The 20,397-nt window shown below is 40.2% G+C and overlaps 2 protein-coding genes across 2 annotated transcripts; both read right to left on the bottom strand.

Moving 5' to 3' along the window:
- Positions 1 to 751: 751 nt before the first annotated feature.
- Positions 752 to 8,009, bottom strand: pias4a (protein inhibitor of activated STAT, 4a). Its single transcript, XM_083559219.1, has 11 exons — positions 7,659 to 8,009; positions 6,437 to 6,821; positions 6,257 to 6,341; positions 5,941 to 5,982; positions 4,598 to 4,688; positions 4,332 to 4,460; positions 4,143 to 4,248; positions 3,631 to 3,704; positions 3,277 to 3,437; positions 3,033 to 3,181; positions 752 to 2,311 (listed from the first exon to the last, which is right to left on the bottom strand). The coding sequence occupies exons 1-11, from the start codon at positions 7,881 to 7,883 to the stop codon at positions 2,040 to 2,042; spliced, it is 1,719 nt and encodes a 572-aa protein (XP_083415345.1). The 5' UTR covers positions 7,884 to 8,009; the 3' UTR covers positions 752 to 2,039.
- Positions 8,010 to 10,034: 2,025 nt separating this feature from the next.
- Positions 10,035 to 17,985, bottom strand: scamp4 (secretory carrier membrane protein 4). Its single transcript, XM_083559437.1, has 7 exons — positions 17,849 to 17,985; positions 17,443 to 17,459; positions 16,163 to 16,291; positions 15,918 to 16,074; positions 15,725 to 15,826; positions 14,832 to 14,949; positions 10,035 to 11,772 (listed from the first exon to the last, which is right to left on the bottom strand). The coding sequence occupies exons 2-7, from the start codon at positions 17,447 to 17,449 to the stop codon at positions 11,590 to 11,592; spliced, it is 696 nt and encodes a 231-aa protein (XP_083415563.1). The 5' UTR covers positions 17,450 to 17,459; positions 17,849 to 17,985; the 3' UTR covers positions 10,035 to 11,589.
- Positions 17,986 to 20,397: the final 2,412 nt, after the last annotated feature.

The following is a 20,397-nucleotide window of genomic DNA, read 5'->3' as shown; positions in this document are numbered from 1 at the left end:
CAGTGGATATTACGCAGTGGTTTTCTCGTCCTACTTACTAAAAAGAATTTGCAAGCTGTGAGCCCTTTGTGTGTCTACACAGTACCTGGTACTCAGGTATTATAACTCGCTAATCAAATGACTGATGAAGCTGAACTTCGGACCAGTGGTCTGCCTCCTTCTCCTACCAAGTACACGTTCCCATAGGAACTTGAACACCAACCGAGAGCAGAAGTTCTATGATTAACACCACTAGTTTCCCCCCCAATGACATTCCCAATTATCACATGACTAGGCAACATGGCAGGCGGATTACGGATTTCCTGCGCCGAGTGGATGCAGGATGCGAGGTCTCCTATCTAACTGGGTAATCGGAACCAGCCTCCTAGCCAGATTTATTTTCCCATCCCTTAGGAAAACTAGCGTTGGACTCTCCTCAAGCGCCTGGATATGATATGTACAAATAATACAAACGCTATTTCAAGACAAAAATGATTAAAACAATAAATACATTTTTTTTTTTCTCTCTCGAATGGCAAAAGAAAAAGAAGAAAAACGTTGCATGTTACACCGATCGCTGATTCCACATCAGAAGATTGAGCAACATAACCATCTCACGACATCAGAAGGACATCAATGGCTGATTCACAGAGCTCACAGTGAAAACAAAGTCTCATAAGTTTCGAAACAAACGTGTCTAATTGAGGGAGGTTGGGGGGGGGGGGGGTGTCAAAAAAAACAAAAAACATGAAGCCTATTATTGGGTTCAATGTTTTTATCCCCGTCTGAGTTCATGCATTCAGAAAAATTACTTTTACAAGTCATTTAAACGTTGTCTAGGCATTGCCTGGGCTTCTTCTCAGCTCCATCTCCTGCCTTCCCCGAGATCTAACGAATGCTGGTCCGTGTACTTTGCAGAATTTTAGAAGCCGCAGACTTGCGACCGAGTTTGGATACGCACTCGTTACCTCCTACTGTACAATATTTACCTGCTGGAACATCAGTTTCAAAAGTTCTCACGATTCCGAGTGTCTGAGACGAGAGAAGAAAGAAAGAGAGAGAGAGAGAGAGAGAGAGAGAGAGAGAGAGAGAGAGCGAGAGAGAGAGGGAGAGAGAGCATTCCTTATTTCGGCTGATTGGAAATCCATCGCTTGTGAGAAAAGTCCAGGGCTGTTTTTAGTGAGATATCGAAAGGGCATGACATAGAAAACAACAACTTTTTCTTTCCAGTGTTACTGAGTATTAAAAAAAAAAAAATAAAATAATCAAGTCATGTTGTCTAACCTTTCAAGTTGTGGTCAGGTTTGCCTTTAGACTGAGGTAGGTTGTCAATTTCCATGGGAAAAAGAAAAAAAACCAAAAAATAGGGGGTGGGGCAAATAAATAAAATGAAAATCACAAAATGTTACCTTCCAAATCTGACCAAACCGTGCAGAGTTACAGAGACGGCGCTGACTTATTCTGGCTGCCCGATATTGTACATAAACCCAATCGAGTAAGGATTATAATCCCTATATAAGAATTTTTTATTTTTTTTTTAAATCAAACTCGCAGTTTTGTCTCTGCGTTACGCCGCGATTGGTTCTGACGTCGTATTGCTGACGAGGAATCTTTCTCAAGCATCTCCTCACAAGACCTGGTGTCTACGGTGAAAGCTAAAATGCCTATAAGCGACTGTAGTGGAAAGATGGTGGAAGAGAAAGAATCGAGGGTGGTTTTATAACTCCGCAGTTATTTAAAGGGAGAAAAACAGTACCAAGACGTCGTGGTGGAGAAGACACGATGGCTTTAGTGGGCATCTATGGGTTTTCCAGTGGTGTCATGAGGATGCCCGCCTGCTCCAGAGGTCAACAGTTTGTGCACGTGTTTGTACGTCTGTATGAGTATTTTTTTGGGCGGGGGAGGGGAAACGTGTTTTAGGAGAGGAAAATAAGAGGGGGAGGGGGAGTAGGGGGCGAAAAAACAAACAAACAAAAAAAACAACAACATGAGAGTTAAGGGGATTTTTCCAGGGCTCGAACCCGCGTCCCCTGTCCCTCTGTCCGTATCTGCAGCCCGTTTCAGTATGCAGTGACAAGATCTTTGTCGTAATCGTATCGGCCCCGCTTGGGCGCTGGGCTGTCCTGGCTGTCCTCTGTGTCCTCGCTGTCTCCACCCCCCCCACCACCCTCTTCCTCGTCTGATGAGTCGTCCAGCGTAAGGTCCACCACTGCCCCTCCGCCTGAAGATCCGCTCGCAGCACCCGTGCCTGCCGCTGGGCCGCTAGATGCCGACCTTCCCGTCTGGCTCGTGCTGCTGTGTGCTGGGGAGTGGCCGTTCGTCTCAGGAACACCTGAAATTTAAACGAGAATTCATTCTTAATATAGTCACACCAGCAGATTTGGGTAATGTTCCCATCAACCTTCAGCATCTCTTTTTTCATGATTCGTTAGTGCCAAAAGAGCTGGTTTCAGGATTTCCAAGAAGATCCAACTCAACCAGACAGGTTCGAGTTAACTCGGATCATCACTCTGTACAAATGTGCTGAGCAGAAAAGCATCTTAGAACATGTCCAACCTCGAGGTGGATCGGCTACAATAGCAAAAGGCCATGCTATGTTTTCCTTGGCCTCAGTGTACACACTCACCAAAACCCAATTAGATTTATTCAAAAATAAATAAATAAAAGGTAGCCTGGTCGGATGAATCATAACCAGATGATGAACCAGGTACAGTCAGAATTCAGTACCAACAGAATAAATCCATGGAACCCAACCTGCTGGCCTGTGTCAGCCGAGAAACCAGATGTGGTCTTCTGCTGTTGTAGCCCATCCACCTCATAGGGGTTTTGGGTTTGTGTATGGCAAGATGCTTTTCTGCTCACCATGAAACTACCAGAAGTCTGTCGTTCTCAGCAGGGTGTGTTTTCAGCCATGTTTTTTTTTTTTCCGCACCACTCTGGTACCAACCTCCAGGCAACAGATGATTAAAACCTTTTGCCCATAGTTAGAACCCTTTAGATACCAGAACTGATATGGATTTGTTTCTCCAACTAGACACAAAGGAAAGTCTTACATATATCCACAACTGGATAATCTGGAGTGTGGTTATTTTCTCGCTCCCTGTCCTTTTCTTTGTCGTCTCTGATCGGCCTCCATGAGCCGTCAGTCAAATACTCGATCTCCTCCACATCCTCCGTCTCCTTCAGGATCTCAGAGAGCAATCTAAAGCACAAAGTAGCAAAAAAAAAATAATTTTTTTAAAATAAGAATCTCTGCCTGTAATAGAGGAAAAGTCAGTAGGAACACAATCATCTTACCCATCAATGGTGAGCAGCTCAAAGGGAGCAGGTTTGTCACACACAGGGCAAGTCCATGTAGGCTTCTTCTCGTTCATTTGCAAGAAGAAAACGGCATCGAAACACTGCAAGTGAGCGCAGGTGAGCGCTCGGCACGGCACTCCCAGACGCATCTTCACCAGCTGAAGGGGAACACGGAGATGGTGAGAATCATATATACTGAAAAAGATGCACTTTTTCAAAACAGAGCTGACCCTCCTCAAACACAATCATTCATCCGGTATGCAAATCAAATTATATATACTTAAATTATTTAGTGAATGACATGAAGGAGGGGAAAAAAGGATGATGATAAATAAAAGAACAAATACATACTGGGCAGATTAGAGACACTCGCAGTCCTGTAGTGGTGATCTCACTCTCTGGATCGAAACGCAGCTTGTCTTGAACTGCAGAGAAACAATCACAAAAAACATCTTAATAATCCAAGAGATGTTTTATTTAAGCAGAAAATAACCCAATCGGTTGAATTTGAAAAGATACGCTATATGGCCAAAAGTTTGTGGACACCTAACCATAACACGTGCGCTTCTTTTTGAACATTTCCACTTTTATAATAACCACCACTCCTCTGAGATGATGTTCCACTAAAACTTTTGGAGATCCTTCAGCCACAAGTCAGGTAATGATGTAAGTGAGGTGACTGGCCTCAATAGGGATCGCATCTATGCTTAATAGGGTAAAGCTCTACAGCAGGAGACCTTCTACCCCATATCTTCATGGACATGGACTTTGTGGTAAGGGTTTTTAGTGAGAACATCGTGTGGCTGGAAATGATAGGCTTCCCAATACTTTTGTCCATATTCGGTCTCGTTCTATCGACTCACTGCGTTCGCGACATCGCTCGGCGCTCTCCACCGAGCAGTGCTTGAGTTGGTTGAACAGCTCTGCAGACGTGAAGACCCTCACCAGGTACACGGCCACGGAATAGCGCTGCAACACGGAAACGAGAACGGTGTCATGTGACCACACTTATTAAGGTGCATCGCAGGAAACGAGCGTTTTTTCAAACGTACCTTTCCGAAGTTGCCCCATGTGATGGTGACTCTGTTGGTGGCTGTCGAGAGATGAAGCCAGGGCGTGATGTTTATCGGGCGACACGGACGACGAGGCTCCACACCTGGTTTGTTGGAAGGATAATAACCCTGGAGATAACAGGTGAGGAGGAGATTATAAAAAGATGTTTGGGGTGAAAACACAAGTAACAAATTAGGAAAAAAATAGGTATCATTCGCTCCATCCGGCAAATTAAATACTCAAGATCCGATCTAAGCCTACTTACGGGAACATGACAGTAGGACTGATTCACTTTGACAGCAATATTGGGAGGGTACTGATCCTCCTGGACACCAATGGAGTCAGTGTAACAGATTCTAGAACGACAAAAAAAAAAAAAAAAACACATGTTGGTTGAACATATCAGATAGAGCTCTTGAGAATTTTACACTGTAGTGGATTTGTCACGTCTCACCAAGATGAGGGACAGAAACAGGAAGTGACCATATACAAGTCAAAAAAATAGATTGGGGTCATTGATGGGCATTTTGCCAGAAGATTCTCTGAAAATCAGAACAACGTTCTCCTTCTGATCACTTGTAACCTACAACCTGTAACCTATATATTTTTTTTTTTTACAGAAAGTCTACTAGGACCCGATTTCTCTTTAAATGGTCTGCTGAGGCATAAAAAAAAAAAAAAGTGTACGAATATCATAAGGTAATGGATTCATGATCAGATTACAACCCTTGTGAATGAATGGTTATGGAGAGAACGTCTATGCACCACACACTTTTATATATATAGTCGTTATTTTCTGATAACGCTTGTCAACAGTTTTTGAAACGCATGCATGTTAATTTGGTTTCTACGCAACAAACTCTGTAAAAGCACAAGAACTGGAGAGTGAATGAGTGGAAGTAAGTTCTGGAGTCCAAACAAGATGGATAACAGGAGAGAAGATGTGATCAGACTCCCTCACCCCCACATGGAGGTGGAAACCTAATGGTTTAGGGTTGTATTGGAGCAGGGAAGGTCCTGGAAAATGAAAGGAATCCTGATCCAACATGGCTCCCATTCCATTCTTCATCACCGTGCAGTTCCGTCTGGACTGCGGTTCAGTGGAACAGGCTTCATCGTACAACAAGATGATCGGACGTGTACATCTGAGTTCTGCGAGTGTTAATACAGATTGTTTGTATCCATCATGGAACAACCTGCCCAGACACTGCATATAAATCCTATTGAACAGCATCACATAGAAAGAAAAGAGGCACAGCGAAGAATTTCAGCTGAAAGTTCGTAGAAAAGAACTGTCCAGGTGCTGAAAGTGTGTACAGCTGTTCTTCATGCTATTTTCTATGTAAATACAGTGGAACATCTGGACATTTAAAGATTTGTTTGGTCAACGGAAATATTTTCGTTACATTACAGAGTTTGTTGCATTGAGACAAAAGGAACATGTGCTTCTAAAAACAAAACAAAAACACTTGGTTTGTATGAAGATGTGTGAAGAACAGGAATTAGGCTCTGATTCATTTAAATATATTACAGGGTAAGAAAAAACAAAAACAAACAAACAATAAAGAGAGACCATAACATTCCCTTGTAATATTCGGACAGACTTACCTAAGGCCCACCTGGACCGATTTCACTCCTGGGCGAAGTTCACTGAGAACACAACGATGGAGAAAAATCAGTCATCGTTCAATTTTGCATTAACGAAGTAATCTGTATGAACCGAGTATATACCGCTGAACGCATACTTAACAATAAAAAACATTATTCTGCTCAGGTTGTTACATCCTGCTGTATTCCCAATTCAAATGCATTAAGAAATGTGAGAAAGTGAGGCATCTGGTGTGGCATTGCTATGAAGTCTAAAACTGAGGGTGCTGATGATGAGCGCAAACATAAATGTGCAACATTGAGATGATTTCCCCACCTGGAGTTTCGGATCTGTTCTATTTGGCCCTGTGTGAGTTCAAACACACACTGACTGTCCTGTAGTTTCTCACTGTTCTGTGCAACTGCAAAGAAAATTAACCATTAGCTTTTAAACAAAAGTACAACATTTACGGCTCAGCAAAAGAAAATGGTTTGGTTTAGTGACTAAATCACGCACTTAGCTCAGTAGGTGGCAGCAAGGTTTCTAGGTTGTGGTAAAAGGGCAAGGGCACTAGTTTAACTTCGGCTGCTGGTGGAGCAGCCAGCTTGGGCATGCTGTTGAGGTAGTCTGTGCCCTGTGCTGCGTTTCGTGGGGATGAGTTGATGGTCGGATAGGACACTGCCGGTATCCCCTCCGGCCGACGAGCAGCCAACCACCCGGGCGCTTTGGGAAAGCGTGTTTCGTAAAGCTGCCGGACGTTCTTCAGCAGCTCCGGGCTGTATTCGGTCTGCACTAGTCTCAAAGCTCGTCCCACCAAGTCCTGCTTCAAGCCGCTTTTACTGCGCCCCATAGAGGCCAGCAGTGTCTGCAGGTCAGACACTCGAAAACTCTTCACCATGTTCTACACACAGAAGAAAGATGGGATGTAGAAAAACAGAGAAAGACAGTACACAAAAGGGTCAGTGTATGTTTTAAGAGGGTCGTTTCTAAACAATTCGATTTGATGCAAAAAAAAACTACGATTTATAACATTTTCCTGAACAAGTGAAGCTCTGAATGATCTGAACCACGACTGCAAAGGATCATTGTTGAAATGAATATTTACACACTCTGGAAATACGAATGCACACTGATAACTCGTGCAGATTGCTTTATTTAGACAATCTCGAATATTAGGGAGTTATATTACAAAATATGGGAATACACCAATACACCGATGTGGACAGGAGGCAGTGCAGGGACGCTTCGGCTCAGATCGGCTCTGATCGGCTCTGATCGGCTCTGATCGGCTCTGATCGGCTCTGATCGGCTACACTCGGCTCGGCTCGGCTCCATTCGGCACCACACTCATTTATTAGCTTTACTTCAGCTCTTGGTTGAAGGAGCTGCACTAAGTGACAGTTCTCTCGTGTCCTGTTGAACTCGGACTTGTTCTAGAATGTGAAAAGTGACCCTGGTTCTCCACAGTCCGCCGCCTACAGTGTGAGCCGGTGTTTTTTTAACAGTCCCATCATTCATTTCCAGTGTCGTTAGCCTGTAGCAGCTAACCTCAGCTCCGTCCAGACCTCAGAGCCAAGCGCAGTTTTAGGGACTACCAACTACAGGAAACGGCTTGCGCCGAGCTCCGTGCTGCCCGAGTTCTCGTCGCGGCTCGAACACGCGAGAACCGGGTCTCTCTTTAGTCCACGGGAAGCTGTGGTTTTCGCGCAGCAAAAGAAAAACAGCCCCGTCTACTCACCATCGCCTCGACCAGCTCGGCCGCCATCTTCACAAAGCAGCCCCGCGAGAACCTGTGAGGGGAAAAGGCGGCGGCGCGCCAATGAAAAGCGCCGGAGCGCTCGGACCCGAGCGCGGCTCGTCCAATCCTAGCTCGTGTCGTTGTCTGAGTGGGCGTGGCCAACGCCAAGGAGGCGGTGCCGCGAGGATTTAAAGCGACAGTACCGCTGAAAAAAGACGGATCCATTCCGGTCAGGTCTCACGGTCCTGACAGGCCGCTCGCTCTTCTACACATGCACACTGATGTCTGAACCTCACAATCATACCGGCCCGGTTTCAATAGATCAGTTTTAAGTCGAAACTCGGTATATTTTTCATTCAGACTTGACCAGGACCACCGGGCTTTACGCGTAAAGTCGACAGGGAGCGCATGGCCCCGGCCAGTCCGCTCCACTGCCCAGAAATCCAGTTCATAAATTCCACACAACCAGGCCTGAAAAGATCGAATGCTTTTGTTTTACTTTTTTCTCATCTCCATTAGGTGTTTAATGTATCGATATTAATAGATCCAGATGCATTTTCGTGGGTGGAACACGATTTGTTCGCATTATACAACCAGAAATTTATGAAAACAAAAAGAAAACGCAAAGAAAATCCAACGCAACAACCATAGGGGGATAAAATCAATGCAGTTCGTTCCGGACCGAACTCCAGGCCATGTTTTACCGGTGTGGTGGATGTGGTGGGGGAGGGGAGGACAGGGAACTGTACAGAACAACGCATGTGGGAAAGAATCAGGCCTGTGCATGGATATAAACTAGTCTGATCATTATAATACAAATGTTAATAATAATAATAATAATACTGATAATAAAAGATCCATATTAGTGCCTTTGTACACACCAAAATGAATGATTGTTCATCCTGAACATGTTGTAAAGACTGTTTTAAATTAGATAGACAGTATAAAGGTTAATATTTATAACAATCGATTTGTGTTTTTCGTGGAAAGCCTGTTGATTCTTATGTATATATATACATATTATTTATAATATTAGCTGTGTTTTAAATTGAGTTAATTGTAAGGAACTGTGTGGATATTTATTTATTATTTGAATGGTTGATGTAGGGCACAGGGGGCGCTGTAGAGCCGAGTGGGTTTATTTATTTATTTATTTATTTATTTATTGAATGTCTGATGTTGAACACTAGGGGGAGTTGTTATTTAACCCAGTGGATATTTATTTGTGCAATGTCTAATAATGAACATTAGTAGGCGCTGCTGAGCCGACTGAATATTTATTTGTGTAATATCTAATGTTAATCACTAGGGGCGCTCATGAGCCGTGTGGATATTTATTTGTTTAATGTCTAATAATAAACACTAGGGACGCTGTTGAGTCGAGTGGACATTTATTTGTTCAATGTCTAATGTTGAACAATAGAGGGCGCTCATTAATAGTTTGGATTTAATTTGTTTTGAAAGAGGCAGATGTAGAGGACAGAGTTTGGTGTGAAAGAGGCAGATGTAGAGGACACAGGGTGGTATGGAGACGGATGATCCGCTCTGGCGACCCCTAATGGGAGCAGCCGAAAGTAGAAGAAGAAGAAGATGTAGAGGACAGAGTAGTATGGAGACGGACGATTCGCTGTGGCGACCCCTAATGGGAACAGCCGGAAGAAGAAGATTTTAATTTGTTCAATGTCTAAAAATGAACGCTAGGAGTCGCTGTTGAATCGTATGCGTATTTATTTGTTTAATGTCTAAAGAACACTAGGGAGCGCTGCTGAGTCGTTTGGATGTTAATATTCATTTGTTTATTTATGAACTTGTTCGTTTGTTTATTTCTATAGCGCTTTTCACAATGGACATTGTCTCAAAGCAGCTTTAAAAAGTGATCTAATAGTGATTTTTATAGTAATTGTTGGTACCAGAAGGGCTGGTTTAAGTATTCCTGTAACCACTGAGGATCTTCATGCAGGCCTACAGTTTGTAGTAGGTGAGGTGAGGAGGCCTGGGGTGCAGTCAGCATTCTAATTCATCCCAAAGGTGTTCAATAGTGTTGAGTTCTGATCTCTATAGCAGAACTATATCTATATCTTCCACTCCTGCTCACAGAAAGCTTATCTCCATGGAGCTGGCTTTGTGCACTAGGTCTCCTGTCATGCTATCGCACCCAAACACATTCGATATTATTGTGTGTACAACTTTGTGGTAACAGTTTGGCAAAGATGCACATATGGCCGGACAAGTCATAATACTTTCGGCCATACAGTGTATGAATAAGTGCATCATACTTCCCTTAGAATAAACTGACACCATGCCGGGAAAGACACAGTAGCACTAAAAACCTTAATTTGTGCAATAATTCAAATAAAAATCATTTCCTCACAAGCATTCAAAAAAAGAAATGTTTTTATTAGTGATCTAGGTTAAGACATTTTTTTTTTTTTTAGAGTCGTACAATCTTATTAAACATAAATGTTATTACTTGTGTTAATCAAGTAAAGTTGATCCACTCAGTCATTCACACTTCACACGGTTCAGCCGTTTGTAAACACAATGGTCCTAATCGGAACATTACACAAAGGAAAGTTTATATACAGCTGCAACACCAGCTGAAGGAATGGATCTCTGATCAGCATGGCACTGAAATCAGAAGCAGATGATAGAAACAGGAGCGATCTAATACGAATCCTGGCTGAACAGATTTCCACTCGGAATAATTTGGCGATCGAAATAAAATAGAAAAATAGAGATATATATTTTGACCATGCTAAATATAATAAAGCGCATCCTTTACACATGCTAGATATAATAGAAGAGAAATTCAGGATCTCAGACAAGAAAAATAAGGGGGAAAAAAAAAAGTAATGTTCTTGGCTAGCTGAGAAGCGACACCTGTGCACATGGTCAGTGGATCAAAAAGGCAGATGGAATATGGCACGTCAATTTTCGACAATTGAAGAATATTCTGGTTTAAGATGTGCAGTTTTTGTTATGTAAGGCATCATTTGGCAAAATAAACCTTTTTTTTTTTTTTTTTAGTGTAACGTCTCACATTTAGACTGAAAGCATCTGGAAAAACAAACATCGATCCGATTGAATATTTTATACTGTAATATCACTCACATCGTTCAGAACGTCATTAAGATGTAAGCAGTATGACCAAAAGTATTGGGACACCCGAATGTTCCAGTTATATGCAAAGGTCGGAGGCACATGATTGTATAGGATGCCTTTGGATGCTGGTATAAAGTAGTACATTTTCCCTTTACTTGAGCTTGGAGACCCAAACCTGTTCCAGCATGGTCAATGGAAGCTCAGTGGTTAATATGTTGGACTTCTGATCGTGAGTGTAACTCCAAGCATGACTACGCTGCCACTGCTGGGCCCTTGAGCTTAGTTTAGGCCCCTTGCTTTAGTTGTAAGTTGCTCTGGATAATTACGTCTACCAAACCCCATAAATGGAAATAGGAGTGAAAGATATTGAGTTGCCTGCTGTTGAGCTCTGACCTCACCCCTATTCAAACCGATGAACTGGAAAGCTGAGCGCACCCCCAGGCCTCCTCACCTCACCTACATTAGTACCTGACTTTACTTACACTCTTGTAGCTTTAAAAATCTCCAAAATCTAGAGCAACATCTTGACTGATCTATCTTCTCAGAGGAGTGGAGGTTATTATAAGAGCAAATAAGGACGTAAATGTGGAACGGAATGTTCAGAAAGCAGATACCAATCTTACGTTCGGGTGTCCACAAACTTTTGGCCAAACAGCGTGTCTTACTTGGCAAATTTTTGTGATGAAGTTTGTAAACAAATGTACAGCGGAGTTTATTAAATCCTGTTTCGGTGTTCAGTGTTTCACAGTCATGCTGTTCACAACGAGGCATGAGATGACCGAGATGATTACGGAGGAAGAAATGAACATTTGAAGTCCTGAGTGGTTTATCACCACGGCCTGTTTTCTGGGTAGCTGGGTACAGAAGCGGGGTACTGGGGCAGACTGGGGCCGGTCTCGGTAATAGTGTTGAAGCTGCCATCTCTCACAGGGGCACTCTTCCACACACCGGTACTCCATTCTTCCTGGGCACGTTGCATGCTGCCTCCACCACCACGGTATAACCTGTGAACCTGAAATAAAAAGGACAGATGGGTATTTATTAGGGGTGTAACGGTACAAAACACAATACTTTTTATGTGCGGAACATAGTCCGAGTTCCTTCATGAACATATTAAGTGGTGGACCGCAAGTTTTGCTTAGTCTCCGTAAAGTAAATAATATATACTGTATATATACACAATATATATATATACACACCCCGACCGTATACAGATCTGTATTATCTGTATTATCCAAATGGGTAAATCTTCTTCATCTTCTTCTTTTTTCGGCTTCATCATCCGTCTCCATACCCCATTGTCCTCTACATCTGCCCCTTTAAAACCAACTACCTGCTTGTCTTCCCTCACCACATCCATAAACCTCCTCCTTGGTCTTCTTCTTTTTCTCCTTCCTGGTGGCTCCATCCTCAGCATTCTCCTACTGATATACCCCATGTCCCTCCTCTGCACATGTCCAAACCATCTCAATCTCGCCTCCTTCACCGTGTCTCCAAAACGTCCTACATGCGCTGCCCCTCTAATAAACTAATTTCTAATCGTCGTCACTCCAAACGAAAACCTCAACCTCTTCAGCTCTGCTACCTCCAGCTCCACCTACTGTATTTTAGTCAGTGCCACTGTCTCTAATCCATACAACATCGCAGGTCTCACCACAGTCCTATAAACTTTCCCTTTCACTCTCACAGATACTCTTCTATCACAAATTACTCCTGCTATCACTCTTCTCCACCCACTCCACCCTGCCTGCACTCTTTTCTTCACTTCTCTAACACACTCTCCATTACTTTGCACTGTTGACCCCAGGTACCTGAACTCCTCCACCTTCTCCACCTCTTCTCCCTGCAACTGCACCACTCCACTGCCCTCCCTCTCATTCACACACATGTACTCTGTCTTACTCCTACTGACTTTCATTCCCCATCTCTCCAGCATTTACCTCCACCTCTCCAGGCTCTTCTCCACCTGCTCCCTACTCTCACCACAAATAACAATATCATCCACAAACATCACAGTCCACAGAGACTCCTGTCTGACCTCGTCCATCAACCTGTCTATCACCACTGCAAACAGAAAAGGGCTCAGAGCCGATCCTTGATGCAGTCCAACCTCCACCTTGAACCAGTCTGTCGTTCCTACTGCACACTTCACTGCTGTCACACTGTCCTCATACATGTCCTGCACTACCCTCATATACTTCTCTGACACACCAGACTTCCTCATACAATACCACAACTCCTCTCTCCACCCTGTTGTACGCTTTCTCTAAATCCACAAACATACAATGCAGCTCCTTCTGACCTTCTCTATACTTCTCCATCAACATTCTTAAAGCAAATAAGGCGTCTGTGGTGCTCTTCCTCGGCATGAAACCATACTGCTGCTCACAGATGGTCACCTCTTCTCTCAGCCTGGCTTCCACTACTCTTTCCCATAACTTCATGGTGTGACTGATCAACTTTATTCCCCTGTAGTTACTGCAGGTCTGCACATCTCCCTTATTCTTAAAGATCGGTACCAGCACACTCCTTCTCCATTCCTCAGGCATCTTCACACCTTCCAGAATCTTGTTAAACAATCTTGTTATAAACTCCACTGCATCTCCCCTAAACATCTCCACGCTTCTACCAGTAGGTCATCTGGTTCAACCGACTTTCCACTCTTCATCCTCTTAATCTCTGCTCTCACTTCCTCTTTACTAATCCTATTCACTTTCTGTTTCACATCTCCACACCATCCAACCTTCTCTCTCTCTCTCTCTCTCTCTCTCTCTCGCTCATTTTCCTCGTTCATCAGCTGCTCAAAATACTCCCTTCATCTTCTCAACACACTCTCCTCACTAGTCAACACATTTCCATCTTCATCCTTTATTGCTCTAACTTGCAGCACATCCTTCTCAGCTCGGTTCCTCTGCCTGGCCAATCGCTACAAATCATTTTCTCCTTCCTTAGTGTCCAACTTCTTTTACAGCTCCTCATATGCCTTTTCCAAGGCTTTCACCACATTCCTCTTTACCTGCTGCCGCATCTCCTTGTTCTCCTGCCTACTTTTCTCATCACTCTGTCGATCCCAACCTCTTTCTCCTTCTGCTCTCCTGCACTTCCTCATTCCACCACCACGTCTCTTTGTTTTCCTTTCTATTTCCAGATGTCACACCAAGAACCTTTCTATCTGTCTCCCTCATCACTTCTGCAGTAATTGCCCAATCATCCAGCACCTCTTCACCACCTCCGAGCTCCTGTCTGACCTCTTCCCTGAATCTCACACTAGTCTTCATCCTTCAGTTTCCACCATCATATTCCACACTCTCCTCCTCTTCTTCTTCACCTCCAAAACCATCCTACAGACCACCATCCGATGCTGTCTAGCTACACTGTCCCCTGCCAACACCTTACAATCTCCAATCACCTTCAGGTTGCATCTCCTACATAGAACATAGTCCACCTGTGTGCACCTTCCTCCACTCTACCTTTCCTCCACTGTCATTTCCATCCTTTTAGCAAAGGGGTCTAACAAATGTAATCAATTTAATTCAATTTTTCCATTTAATACATTTTATTTAATCATGTAATAATTTCTGGCAAATTGTAAAGTGTATTGCATTAATATGATTTTTCTTTACTAAATTATTATAAAATATAAATTTCAAGTAGGAATTTTATTTAAAATTGATTTAAAAATGTAAACTGTTCACAAATGTTAATAATAATAACCTGCGTTAATAAAAAAAAAAAAACGACAAGCAATTTTATGTTCTGCGCTTCTTCTCCCCAACGTACCGAAAGTGAACCAAACCGTGACTTAAAAACCCTGAATTTTGTGTACTGTTACACTACTATTATTTAATATAAAATTTTTTTTATTAAAACCCTATACACGTCCTCACACAGTTCACCTGACCAGGCCACACACCAGGGGATTCAAGTGTAGAGGAAACATTCAGTTATATGCAGTTTTTTTACAGGGGGGGCGAAGAAAAGGTGGAAGAACGGTGCAAAAAATTATGGTGCAACAGTGAAAGAACAGTGATGCATACATTTTTTTTTTTTATTTTAGCATCAAATACTCACCCTGATCAAAACCAGTCCCATAAGCACAGTGACTAGAGTGAAGAGCAGAGTGGCGATGAGCATAAACACAGCAGAGACCACGTTAGTGCTGAAAAAAATCACTGTAGCGATCCAGCCACTAGAGCGATTTACATGAGAGGGGGAAAAAGAACAAAGTTTACCATTACCATGCCCCATATCTCTCAATCTCTCAATCTCTTTTTCTCTCTCTCTCTCTCTCTCTCTCTCTCTCTCTGTGTGTGGGGCTGCTTATAAAAATCATGTGATGATGACTATCACAGTTCTCTTTGAGCTGATGAAATTACTTTATAGCCAGTTTTGCGATATATATATTGGCCAACACCAGGCCAAAAGACTCCCTCAAGACAATATTAAATGCAAAATAACTAAAAACACTATATGATCAAAAGTTTGTGGACACCTGACCATTAGATTGGTTTGTGCTGTTTGAACATCTCACATTTGCAGGTATAATAACCTCCATTCTTCTGGGGAGATGTTCCACTAGATTATGAAGGGTGTGCTTGTGGAGATTTTTTGTGAACATTCATTTAGCCACAGGGGTGTAAGTGAGGTCAGGTACTAATGTAGATGAGTTGTGCAAAATCAGTGTTCCAAAGTAAATCATGTTGTCATGGAGGTGGCTTTGTGCACAGGGGCATTGTCATGCTGGACAAAGGAAACGGGTCTCCTAGTTTAAGTCTAGGAAATTATAAATTATAAATAATGCCTAATAGATTGGGCATCCTCAAACTTTTATCCACATAGTTTAGTAAAATAAATATATACAATTTAATAAAATGAATAAATTAATTAATACAGCATATTATTTGAATGATCATTTTGGACAGAAATTGCAAACGAGTTCATAAATGTATCAGGGTATTCCTCACCATGCACCCCAGTTGTTTATTCCCAGGGTCTGAATGAAAGCGAGGACACACTGAAGAAAGAAAATGAAGAAGAACGTCATGAAGTTAAAGGAACTGTCAGCCCTGTGGAAAAACAGATAGAATCAGATAAAAACAGACAACAAGAAATGCATTTTAAATGTTAAACATTTTTCTTTTTTGTGGAGTGTTTTACCTAAACGCTTTGTAAAGAGGCCTGAACCAGCAGGTGTATCCGCAGGGACTGAAGAGCACGAGCCACAGGAGGCCGAGCCCCAGGTTGACCGAGCTGCCTCCACCCGCCACCCAAGCTATACAAGCCACCAGGTTGACGCAGAGCGCGATCGAGTACACTGTGACCACAGAAATGTCAAAACATTGTCAGAGACATTTAACACAAACGTTTATGTTGTTAGTGGACACCAAATTGGTAGCACTTACAGATCCAAAGCTTGTAAACTCTGTGAACAATCTGGCGGTGAGGTAGAGGAATTTCCTCGTCAACATTGTGGTAGAAACACGGCTTAATGCGCATGAACTTGGGCAGAGGGGGGAAGTTGTTGACTCGCTCTAAAGGAAAAAATTATAATTTGGACTGAAACAATATTTTATAAACCACATGAAATTAAACCCATGATCTTATAAGAGATGATGACCTACACTATACGAACAAAAGTATTGAGACACCTGACTTTTCCAACCATATGTCGGTATTCCCCAAGCTGTTGGAGACACACAATTAAATTGGGCATCTCTGGATGCCCTAGAAGACCCAAACCTATTCCAGCATGACAATGCCCCTGTGCACAAAGCCTGGTCTATAAAGAAATGAGATGAAAAAATCTGTGGAAGATCTTGAGTGGGCTGCTATAGAGCTCTGAACTCAACCCTATTGAACACCTTTGGGATGAATTGGAGCACTGACCTTACCTACACCAGTATCTGACTTTACTAACACCCTTTTTGCTGAATGAAGCTCTACAAACATCTGCAAATTCTAATGAAAAATGTTTCCAGAAGGGTGGAGCTTTTATAACAGGGAATTGAAACTAAATGTGGAATGGAATGTTCAGTTATCACACACAATTCTTCAAGTCAGGTCCACAAACTTTGGGCTATATAGTTTACTAAGAAAAAAATAAGCTCCGACGCCCTTAAAGAAAACCTAATTGCCTAGCATTTCACTTTATTGATTTACTTAATTACTTTTTTTTTTTTTAAATCCTTTCAATACCTTAAGCAGATCAGGTAGGAGTAGGGTTATACTCTCAAGAATTTTGTAATATACATTATGTATCTTTTTTTATTTATATATACGTATTTGTGTACGTATATATTGTTTTGTATACGTAAAACTGGTTATTGGACACTGGACGAATTGCACAAATTGTGAAATTTGTGAGGAACTCTCAGGGGGCGGGACACAGACGATCTAGAGAACTTTTCATTTTATTAACACACACAAGACAAGTACAGAATTTATTGAGGAAAAAATTATTTTCCCCACCCAGAAATGACAAAGAATATAATTTTGCATGGAATTTGATTTAAAATATACTACATAATATAATAAAAAGTTAAAAAAAAAAATAATAAAGGGACAGGAATAAAATCCACTCTGTCGTCACTTTGATCAGTATGGAATAATAATAATTAAAATAATAATAATAATAATAATAATAATAATAATAATAATAATAATAATAATATTTTTAACTTACCTGTCATTTTCAGGTTTCTGGGAAATTTTAAAAGAGACAAAGAGAGAGAGAGAGAGAGAGAGAGAGAGAGAGAGAGAGAGAGAGAGAGAGAGAGAGAGAGAGAGCAAAAACATTCATAAAATCAGATAAGATATGCACAGCTGTATGCATTATTACATCCAGCTATTTGTGCACAACAAACCACCAATAAATATAAAACTAATAAACAAAGGGATCTCAATAATAACCGATAATAACTGTACATTATAAATGAATAAAGGGCTAACTCTGAAATACTCTGATCACTTCACAAAAAGGGATAATTCGGGTTCCTCAGCACCTTTATGATCTCTGTGCAGGTAAAAACGAAAGAACATATAAAACGTTTGTTCACTTTATATACGGATATAGAAAAAATAACACCTACCTGTGGGAATACTAACTTTGCTATGGATAAGGATAGAAATGCTGGAGAATCCTGGGGAATAACGGAAACGGATCTGGGGTGCTTCTGGGAAATGTAGTTTTTATAGAGGGCTATTTCGTTTCCTAGTCAACCTAAAATTACTGCAGAGAACTACAATTCCCAAGACTCAATGGAAAAAAAGGGTGTATACGCAACTCTTGTGACTAACCCGGAAGTTTGAGTTGCTTTTACGTTTTGCATGTGGTCTTATATATATATATATATATATATATATATATATATATATATATATATATATATATATATATATATACATACATATACACACTTTTTTATTCATTTTGTTTAGCCTTTAGGTCTAATATATATATATATATATATATATATATATATATATATATATATATATATATATATATATATATATATATATATATGTATATATATATATATATATATATATATATATATATATATATATATATATATATATATGTATATATATATATATATATATATATGTATATATATATATATATATATATGTATATATATATATATATATATATATATATATATATATATATATATATATACACACACACACACACACACACACACACATTTCCTCTTTTTTCCAGCCTTTAGGTCTTTAGCCTTTATATGTCTGACTCTGTTTGTGTGGGGTTTTTTTTAGAAATGTAAAAAAAAAAAAAAAAAAAAAAAGCATTTAAAAGAAAATTTGATTGTAATTATAATTCCCAAATGCTTTCAAGATTAGTATCGTCAATACTGGTGCCGTTGCAGTATTTTTGTAAGCCATCATTATTCATTTTTATTTGACTCTATTGCGCTTCTCTTTTGTTATGTTTATATTAATCCGTAACACGAACCGTATTCAAATAATCACATCCTGTTTTTAGAATACTTTCACTTTATAGGTTTTTGTGAAGGAATAAGAGAATGTTGATGCTTCATCCCCCTGAGTCTGTTTCTGTTTCTTCTTTAACTGATCGACAATTCTGACTGATTGATTATTATATCCTAGTGATGCGACAATCACAAGATCTGACTGAGTGAATGGTAACTTGATGAACAAATGCATGTTGCATAAAAAAAAAGCTGGCTGTTCAGTTGTCTTTTAATAATATTTATTTTCAGCAGGTTAATTAGTCAATACTTAGGGCAACACTCACATAGTTCTTCCACTTACAACCCTAATTTGAAAAAAAATGTAAATAAAACAGAATGCAAGACTGTATAGTTATATTTATTTATATAAAAGATATTTAAACCATTTTATTGTTCTTGTTGCTGTAAGAAATTATAAAATAATACACAAACTAAAAGTATTGGGACACTATTTTCAGCTTTATGTTGTTCTTCTTCAAGCTATTTCCACACGTTGTTACACATTCTGCCCCTGGACACAAAGCCCTTTCCATAAAGATATGCTTTACCTGGTTGGAGTGAAAGATCTGCTATAGAGCTCAAATCTATTGAACATGAAGAATCTGAACGATCTGAATCTTTACTAACATCCTTGTGGATGAAGAAAATTCCACAGAAACTTAATAAAATCTAATTAAACATTGTTCCAGAAGACTGGAGATTATTATAAGAGTAAATTGGTCTGGGATTTTTAAAAACTAATCAATTACCAATCTTATGCTCTGGTGTCCACAAACTTTTATCCATATGGTCAATGTAGTATGTTAATGAATACTCCTGTAATTGACATTTGATTTACTCATGATTAAATATTTGGAAAGTTTGGACATGTTTTTTAATTAGTTCATAAGAACATATAAACATATAAGAATGTATTAATATGACCCATTGTTCTTCGCATGTTGATTAACGTTATGCTGTTTTTTTTTACCTTTTAACCTTTTGCATCATTGCCTGTTTCTATTTGTATTACAAATCAGTATATTCACAGTAGATGATTATTATGTGACTAGAACTAGCACAGTTGAAGCAGTAATAAACACAGCGTATCTTGTCCTTAAGGGGTTATTTGTCAAGAGTAATAAATGTTTTAAAATAACAGATAGCCAAGATTTGAAGTGGTGCCCTGGACAGTGAGTCATGAAACAGCAATAAGTTACATTTGCATATATGGCATTTGGCAGACGCTCTTATCCAGAGCATGTTACATTTATTAGCATTCAAATAATTGATTTTAGCATTTTAATATTATAAGGTATATGGTAAGGCAACAATGGGTGCGCTACACAGACTCCTGAAGAAAGTTTATTTAGACTGTGTGTTGATTGAGTTTTTAGGCTTCTATGGAACTGCCTAGCTTTATTTCTGCTGTATAAAGTCTTCTTAATAAAATAAAATAATGTCTTTTTAATACAGTCTCAATGCAGACCATAAATGCCATTTGACTCTGTCATACATTTCATACATATTGTTGTGTTCTGTTACACACTGGGACTGCACTATTCTCATTTCTAAGAAGTCTTTATATATATATATATATATATATATATATATATATATATATATATATATATATATATATATATATACAGTGTATA

The sequence above is a fragment of the Silurus aristotelis genome, assembly GCF_946808225.1.
Source record: "Silurus aristotelis genome assembly, chromosome: 13".
Classification (NCBI taxonomy): domain Eukaryota; kingdom Metazoa; phylum Chordata; class Actinopteri; order Siluriformes; family Siluridae; genus Silurus; species Silurus aristotelis.
Note: the sequence above shows the minus strand (reverse complement) of the source record. Positions and strands in the feature narration are given on the sequence as shown.

Excerpts from the sequence above, each read along its gene's own strand:
- pias4a (XM_083559219.1), bottom strand. The coding sequence starts at position 7,883 with ATGGATCCGTCTTTTTTCAGCGGTACTGTCGCTTTAAATCCTCGCGGC. Across the intron at positions 6,342-6,436 it reads GCTGCCACCTACTGAGCTAA|TTGCACAGAACAGTGAGAAA; the intron begins GTGCGTGATTTA and ends TTTTCTTTGCAG. Across the intron at positions 3,438-3,630 it reads GAGTGTCTCTAATCTGCCCA|CTGGTGAAGATGCGTCTGGG; the intron begins GTATGTATTTGT and ends GTTCCCCTTCAG.
- scamp4 (XM_083559437.1), bottom strand. Across the intron at positions 16,075-16,162 it reads AGTTTACAAGCTTTGGATCT|TGTACTCGATCGCGCTCTGC; the intron begins GTAAGTGCTACC and ends CTGTGGTCACAG. Across the intron at positions 11,773-14,831 it reads TGGGACTGGTTTTGATCAGG|GTTCACAGGTTATACCGTGG; the intron begins GTGAGTATTTGA and ends TTTTTATTTCAG.